General features: G+C 39.9%; 1 protein-coding gene across 1 annotated transcript; it reads left to right on the top strand.

Annotated features, from left to right (window-relative positions):
* The first annotated feature begins 654 nt into the window (after positions 1-654).
* LOC104442894 (ankyrin-1) lies at positions 655-5,215 on the top strand. The gene is made up of 5 exons (XM_039310834.1): positions 655-1,243; positions 3,184-3,499; positions 3,589-3,694; positions 4,509-4,980; positions 5,115-5,215. Exons 1-5 carry the CDS (start codon positions 655-657, stop codon positions 5,213-5,215), a joined length of 1,584 nt encoding a protein of 527 aa, XP_039166768.1.
* Positions 5,216-8,253: the final 3,038 nt, after the last annotated feature.

Genomic DNA, 8,253 nt, shown 5'->3' with positions numbered 1-8,253 from the left:
TTTTGTGTCACAAATAAAAGTTTGGGGTAAATGTGTCACAATTAGCAAACTTCAGGGTTTTTCACGTCACAAAATAAAGTTCGGGGTAAATCTGTCACTCGAGGGAAAGTTTGGGGTTTTTGGTGGCTTTTTTCCAAAAATAAAAAATAAAAAATACAGCTCAAAGTGAACGAATAATATTACTTTAATAAACAAGTCAAATCATATCCGATTCTTCTAGAAGGAGGTTCTGATTTTGATAAAAAGTGGAAAGCAGTCCGTTAACTCAATTTCATGCTTATATAATTTATTTATCATTATTATTTTCGGTTTGTAATTGTCCTCCTTCCTTCTAACAAGAGTTGCCCCACTTATTATTGTTTATGTAAAAACAGGAAGTCCAAAACGCATACCAATTAGACTTTTTGGAAACTATTCTCTAAACCTGCTAAATTTATTTCAATTTCATTGAAACAATTGAAGAACCACCATATGCATATAAATGTCTCCATTTTAGTACTCCTAGGAAGCTCAATTCAATTTTCTCTCAGCATTTTCCTTTTCACCAATCCTCTTGAAAAACTCACAGAAATTCCTCCCACTTGAACTCATTGCTTATATTGATAAGTTCACTTGCAACTACCGCGTGTCTTGAGAATGAAAGAGAGATTGGGTATGCATCCAGAAGTGTATGGGGCTGCAAAGTCGGGAGAATTTCATTCCCTGATGACAATAAATTTGGAAAATGGAGAGGACCTTTTCCACCAAACAACGCCAAAGGGGAACAATGTTCTTCATGTTGCGGCACAATTCAGGCGGGTAAATTTCATCCGAGAGTTTCTTCAAGATCTATCAAGATCATCCCTTCTTTGGCAAGATAACTGCAAAGGAGACACTCCCTTACATGTTGCTACTCAACTAGGAAGCCATGAAATGGTTCGAGTTTTTATCAATCGAGCAAAAGCAATACATCAACCTGATGCATACAAAGAGCTACTTAGGATACCGAATGCAGATGAGGATACCTTGTTGCACTCTGCAATAAGAGGACATTGCAAGGGGGTGGTGGAATTGCTTATTGAAGAAGATCCTCAACTATGTGATGTTACTAATGCTGCTGATGAGTCCCCGCTTTATCTCGCAGTACATCAAAGATTTCCGGATGTCATTGAGCCGATTTTATGTGCATCCTCGTCACCATCCTCTCATAAGGGCCCAAGAGGACTGACAGCTCTGCATGCTGCAGTGCGTTTCTTACTACCAGGTGAGTATCACAACATTCTCAACCCACTTAAACAAATGATAACTGAAGTTCTCTCTCTAGGGCGAGACGGACACTTCCCTTTGGCGAGACTGCTGGTGGCGGCGGCGATGCTCTCATCTACACTATTATTTTGTAAATATAATAGTAAAAACAATATTCACTCGTGGGCCGCGATTTTTTTGCTCCTTAATCCTTATTATAGTGGTTTCTTCATATCGTCCCCGATGTGACTCACCTTTTAGCATTACTCTCCTTTGTTTAATTTTTTATATGGTCAAATGCGGAGTCCCTCTTTTTCTTTCCCCGTAGGTCCCGCTTTCCTTCTTCGTATCTTTTCGGCCTTTAGTGTCTTACCACCTACAGTGTCCCTCTCTATTCCTTTTTTCCATTTTTTTCTTCTTCAGACATGCCTTTCGGGTCTCATGTTTTGTTTTTCTCTCCCAATTTTCTCTCACCGACGTCGGCACGACGACACTGAGGACAACACGGCTGGCCCCCAAGCCAAGCCGCTGTGAACCCCAGGATGCCCGCGGATTCAGGGTTGAACTCGATGACGCTCTTGCCAGTTAGAGAGAACAATAGGAAGTGACTTTCGATGGAGAGCCAATCGGAGAGGATGAGAGAGTCCTAGAGCCAAGATCCAGTGAGGGGACGACCGGTGATCAAATTGTAGACATCGTGTTGTTTGAGGACGGTAAGTCAGCCTCCTGCAAGTTCGATCTGCCTCATGGTCGTTCAACTCTGCGTTTGCGAGCTGCTTCAGCGGCTGATTCCTCAGTTATCTGATTATAGGAACTAGCAAATGATAAATGTTGTTTGGTGGCCCTTTTTCCTTTGCTTCCGTGAATTCCTTTGCCAGCTAGAGTGCAACGCCTTCTCTACCTCGACTTCTCATCAAAGTTCTGGAACCTTTGGCCCAATCTCTCTTCCATCAATGCTCCTTCTAGAGTCAATACTTGCTCCAATGGCGTGTCGGAAGCCAAAAATGGAAAAGAGGGAATAGAGAGGGACACTAGAGGCTTGGAAAGATAAAAGAGGTAGAAGGAGAGTGACCCCCGCCGGGAAAGAAAAGATTAAAAACAAAAAAGGACAGCACATTTGACCGGCCACATACAGGACGTTATGATTAAAAACACTGTGACACGGAGTGCATATTTCGCTTGTACTTAATTTCTTTCTTCACATTTTTCTGGATCTTGTTCTCCTGGCACCACCATCATCAAACCCTCCTGTCTCCTGTGGTGGCACTGGTAGCAACCACCATCACCATCATACCCCAACGTCTTCCCTTTCCTCTCTCATCCAGTTCGTTTTTTTTTTTTTTTTTTTTTGGTATTCCTCTTTTTTTTCGTCATTTTCTCCTTATGATTACTTGCTTTTCAGTTTACAATTGATGATAGGGCACATTGCAATATATTTCCAAAAAATCGATGCAAAACTTTTTTAACCCCCGAGGGAAAAATAATGATGACTTGGAAAAAGGGGGGTAAAATGACTTTACCATTGGAAAATGTAGAAGGTGCTAAGCCCTCGTTTAGATTAATTTTTTTATAAAATTAGCTGGACACGATATTCCTGTAAAATGATTGGCATCAGAGTGAAAAAACCCTAGTCTTTTATTCTAGCCTTAGACAGAGCAGATGCCTTGCTGAATAGAAAAGAAGTTTCTTCTTAGTCAACTTCACGAATTTCTGACAAATTCACTTATCAAAATGAAAAACTTCAGGAATTCCTACATTATGCTAGATTCAAGGTAGTTAGATTCTACATGTGTTACACAAGATCAATAGAGAAACTTCATAATAACCATGACATATTCCTCCCTAGTACAGAGAAAAAGGAGGGGAAAGCTAAATGGGATGAAATGCAATGTTAAGATATCAATGTCAAAATGCTAAAACCGATCTAAATCATGACATATTCCTATTGTATTTGCAAAGGTTGCAAGAAAATCTTGGAGAAGAGACCAGAACTGATCAGAGAAAAGGACAATAATAGAGGGTGGACTCCTCTTCATTATGTCTCTCACTTTGGCAAAGTTGATGCAGTTCAACTGCTCTTGCAACATGATACTTCCGTTGCATATGAGTTAGACAAAGAGGGGGATTCAGCTCTTCACATTGCAGCGTTTCAAGTCCACATCAATGTCATTGACAAGCTTGTTACATCCTATCCTGATGCTTGGGACATAATAAACTTTAAAAGGCAAACAGCTCTTCATGCAGCTGTTATCGGAGGAAAGGTAAAGGTAGTCAAGTACATATTAGGGATGCCAAACCGGGAGGATCTTATCAACGAAAAGACATTGATGGAAACACGGCTTTGCATTTGTCTGTGCATCTTAGAGAATACAAAAGCACGCGGATAATTGCCATAGACAAGAGGGTGGACCGCTTTGCCACAAATAAAAATGGTTTGATCGCTCTTGACATTATATATGCTCAGGATAAGGTATGCTTGCTTGCACACTACAAGAGCCCAATTTGTTCACTCGCAAAGTAATTTCTTCAATATCGTTAAGAAACTGCGGCTCAATTGATACTCATTTCACGTGCAAACAAACAAACTAATAAAAAAAAAAACATTTATATGGTATCGATAGTCAACAGATTGCTTACAATGAAAATAGTATAAAGCAATTTTAAGGTCTAATATTTTGTTTTATTAAAAATTATGCAGAATGTGGGACCTGTTTATCTTGAAACCAATGCAAAACTCTAAGGATTGGGAGCTTCTTATGTAGGGGATAAGGTAAAGGGGGAAAAAGAAATAAAAGAAAAATGGAGAATAAATCCGGCCTGTTTAATGGCCCTTGTGCCGAGATGTCAACCACTATCTTGTATAGTGAGCCGGAACTTGAGAGGACCTCAATCCAAAAACAACTATTCTGCCCCATTCATATAAGAGAAGCAGAATGATTTGTACAATGTCAGCCAAAATCCTTCTGTTTTATTTCTGCCTCCCTTCAAATAAGTTTTGAGATAAAAGAGACAACCTGCACTCTGCCCAATTTGAGAAAAGGGCTTCAAACAATTCCTAGATAATTTCATTTAGCTATGGCATAGCCCAAGATGTAATTGTTTACTCCAGAAAAACTCTATTTGCTGGTTTCATTTACCAGCTACCTCATCTAAAGGGGATGAATTGATTGAAAAATAATAATTTAGGACTTGGCCAGATGGATTTTGAGCGAATAAAGTGAGGGTCTTGAAGTATTTTGCCAGGAAAACCACGGGTTAATTGATTCTTTCTGTATATTTTTCAGATGACTTTCTCAAGACATCGAGCTATTCGTGCATTGAAAGGACCTAGTGGAATCCCGTCTATTCAACAGTGGGCTGTGAAAGATATTAAAAAGAGGCTAGACAAGCAATTTCTTGAGGATCAACCAGCTGCGTCTACAACCACAAGAAGCGATTCGTCATTGAAAAGAATTATTGAGCTTGAACTACTAATGGCAGCGTTCATAGCTACAGCGACCTTTGCCGCAGCCTTCACGATGCCAGGAGGTTATAGCAATGACGGACCCAACCAAGGAATGGCGACTCTTGCTGGCAGGGTAGCTTTCAAAACCTTTGTGATAACCAACACTATGGCGTTCACTTTCTCCACCATGGCATTGTTCTTACAATATGATAGTTCTGTGTTAAGCGTTCGTGCAAAGGCAGGTTTCACCATCAGAGCCGCGGGTTGCATTTACATTGCGATGTTGGGGATGGTGCTAGCTTTTGCGTCTGGTACGTTTGTAGTGTTGACCAGAACCATTGGGCTCGCAATCGTTCCTTGGGTTATATGTGCATGTCTCGGGATTCATTACCTCACAGGTGTTTTCTGGGACCCCGACGGTCGTCTGGCATTGCTCTGGTTATAGGATATATAATGAACGCACATGCTGCTGCTATTGGAGAATTTGGTTCTGATGAAAACAGAGGAAATAAAGTAAGGCAGCCTGCTGAGTTGAGTCAGAATTGAAGACAATAAGCTTGGTTCTGCTGTTGTGAACAAAGACAAATGGAATAAAGTCAATGATGGGATCTGCGCACCAGCACGTGTTCATTGCAGAATCAATATTCAGTTTTGAGTTGTAACTGAATAATTTCTGTTGGTGTTTCTGTTAGTCTGTTGTTCGTCTGTTTGTTCTTAGTTTTAACTTGTAATACAAATAGAGTTGAAGAGAAAACGAGATGTAATGCTCTCAGACGAGAATTTTCTTCGATCCTGGTTGAATACAGAAACTTCATATTTTTCTCTCATCTCTGTTCTTTCTTCTCTATTCCTTCGTCTCTGTTCTCTTCTTCTTCGTTTCTGTTCTCTTCATGTTCACACTGGGCAGGTCCCGATGATCTCCTAAAAAAAGCCAAGCCGTTATCATGGGATACCCTAAGAAAGCTGCTAATAGCTGGGCTGGTTTAATAGTACCGTGAGCTTGTGCACGGGGAAATCTTCTTTCTGCTTTGTCAGTCATCAGCTGTCCGATTCAAAACCTGTCAACGTCGACCCGTTGGATTGAGGCGCCAGCAGAATTTGTCGTGCTCCAGATGACTGGAGCGCAACCGAGGTCAACAAGTCGAGACTTTTCGTGTATGTGGAGGACGTACATCTCTACTGCGTCCGGGTTAACTAAATTATATTATCAGTTGCTGAGCTATTGCAGTTGAACTGCCGAGGTTGGTATTTGTTTGGTGGTAATCTTGAGGTTGCAAGGAAAGTGTTGGATTTTGTGTGTATTTTAATTAAACAAAATGCTCTTCGTAGCATTAATGAGTTTTATATGCTTCTACCTATTGATTGCCATTACTTCAATTTCCATAAATTCGCTTGACATTCTTTGACCTCAGTCCACGTTTAAAGAAATTTATGATGTAAATTCGCAAATTCAAGTTACTGGTTAGCAAGTCGACCGGATTGTAAAAAATTTACAAAAACCAAATTGATCTGTAAATTACCAACTTTTTTCCAAATTTCACAGGTGGACAGGATAAAGGTTAATAAGTTGCAGACGTTGAATAAACTTACCCATGTCAAATTTTTTGGTAAGTTAACAGCTTCTAAATTTTAGAAGTTGATTGGGTAAGAGGTTGGTAAGTTATGGACGTGATAATTAATTTGCCAGAGAATGTGATGTTTACTAGCGTGGAGATGAAGTTGCCATGAAAGTGGGACTTGCCTTCGACTTTAATGGCATAGTTGCGCAAAGCTGCAGGAAGTACCATAATATTTTCAACATCTACTAAGAGCAAGAGTCATGGCTGATGCAAGATTCTTCATTTCCGATTAGGTAATATTAGAACTTTCAAGTCAATCTAGTGAGTAATATCATCAAATAATCAGATACACAAGGCCAAGACTGTATCACCAAATCAGAGGAAAAAATATAATCACCCACTCACGCTAAAAACAATCATTTCGCTTCATCTTTTGTGTTCATGCATGGAATACATGCATCGCTTGCTAATGTCCAGAGAGGAGCAGCGGCTGATCCTCGAACATCCTAAACATTCTTTGATACAAACCCTGAACCCATGGCTACTTTAAGCCGTTCCTGTTGCCACATTCTTTAGTGAAGCTGCATCATCCACCAAGTAAGGTACTTTGCATGCCAAAGTGAGAGAAATCCGGAGATGGTTTCCAGAGAAGTGTTACGAAATCGCACGTCGATTCGAGATAGCTAGTACAAGCACCTAGAGGGGGGTGAATAGGTGCACAAACAATTTATCGAGATACGGAAGCGATTCTTGGCAATCGATAGAAAGGAAATTCTCTATTGATTAACAAAATGAAATACGATCAAGGTAAAGAGAGTAAGGAAGAGAAAATTGAACACATGATTTATAGTGGTTCGGCTTATTCCAAGCCTACGTCCACTCTTCCGCACCGACAGCCCCCACCGGCTGGATTTCACTATGATCAAAAGAGAAGTTACAGCACAGCTTTGCCTTGATTCCACAGTATAGATGTTCTCCCACACCCCCTCAAGGTTTCTTACAAATATAGACTTTCTTTTGTATACAAGTATTCGCTCAAAGTGATTGTCTAAACAACAAGGAGCTTCAGACTTTGGAATTCTTCTATCGCGCACACCTCGAACAACTAAGAACGTCTTCCTTATATACTCCTTTATGCCATTATACCCATTAGCACTTACCAAAGGAATTCCTCCAATCTACCCGTTAGACGGAATCAATTAGGAAGATTGTTTGAGCTATTAAAGGAACGTGTCAATAACCCATAAATCATGTTCACCCATACAATCAGGATCTCGGTTTCCATAAGAAAAACCTTCCAAGAATATTTAGGCAATCATCGAATCTTCAATCATCGAAATCAATCTCGATCACTCAAAGGATTCCACTACGTCTTTTCCAGCCACGAGATCTTCTCAAGTTGATAAGGTTGAATCCTTAACGAAACATCCAGTTCTGGATAACCTTTCTTCAACGGATTAGAGACTATCAATGAGGATAGACTTTGAGTCTTGAGTCTGGCTGTCCGGAGGTCTTCAGACTTTAAATATTAGAGTCTTGCAAACCTTCAGACTAGACTGATGGAAACGTTTTGTTAGCTTCAAAACACTTTAAGAAGATTTCTCCAACAGATTCCACAAAAATAACGCTTGCAAACAATTCATTAGATATGATATAGTAATGAAAGAACAGAATCAGATGAATACGCCAGAAAATTTGTTATCGAAGTTCACTCAAACCTGGGCTACGTCTCCGCGCAGAGGCACTCTGCGAATCCACTAGACTTCGAAAAAGTTGGTATACAACGACAATTTTCTCTTAAGATCAGGGTACAAAGAGATTGAAAACCCTCATCAAGAAAAAAAACTCACTTTTTTCTTCTATCTTTTTCTTGCCTCTCTATATCCTTTTTCAGCGTCTTGACGGCTAGGGTCTTGCCATCACTAATATAAAGATATCACTTTTAACCTAAAAGCAAATATGATAGAAAAGACAAAAAAAACTCCTAAAAACAAATATTTGACTTCATCTATAATAAGAAGTTGA

This window comes from Eucalyptus grandis, chromosome 4 (genome assembly GCF_016545825.1).
Source record: "Eucalyptus grandis isolate ANBG69807.140 chromosome 4, ASM1654582v1, whole genome shotgun sequence".
In the NCBI taxonomy this organism is placed as follows: domain Eukaryota; kingdom Viridiplantae; phylum Streptophyta; class Magnoliopsida; order Myrtales; family Myrtaceae; genus Eucalyptus; species Eucalyptus grandis.
This window is presented reverse-complemented; position numbering and strand designations above follow the sequence as displayed.

Coding starts and splice junctions, on each gene's coding strand:
- LOC104442894 (XM_039310834.1), top strand. CDS start 655: ATGCATCCAGAAGTGTATGGGGCTGCAAAGTCGGGAGAATTTCATTCC. Junction 1,244..3,183: donor AGTGCGTTTCTTACTACCAG/GTGAGTATCACA, acceptor GTATTTGCAAAG/GTTGCAAGAAAATCTTGGAG. Junction 3,500..3,588: donor GGAAAGGTAAAGGTAGTCAA/GTACATATTAGG, acceptor TGTGCATCTTAG/AGAATACAAAAGCACGCGGA.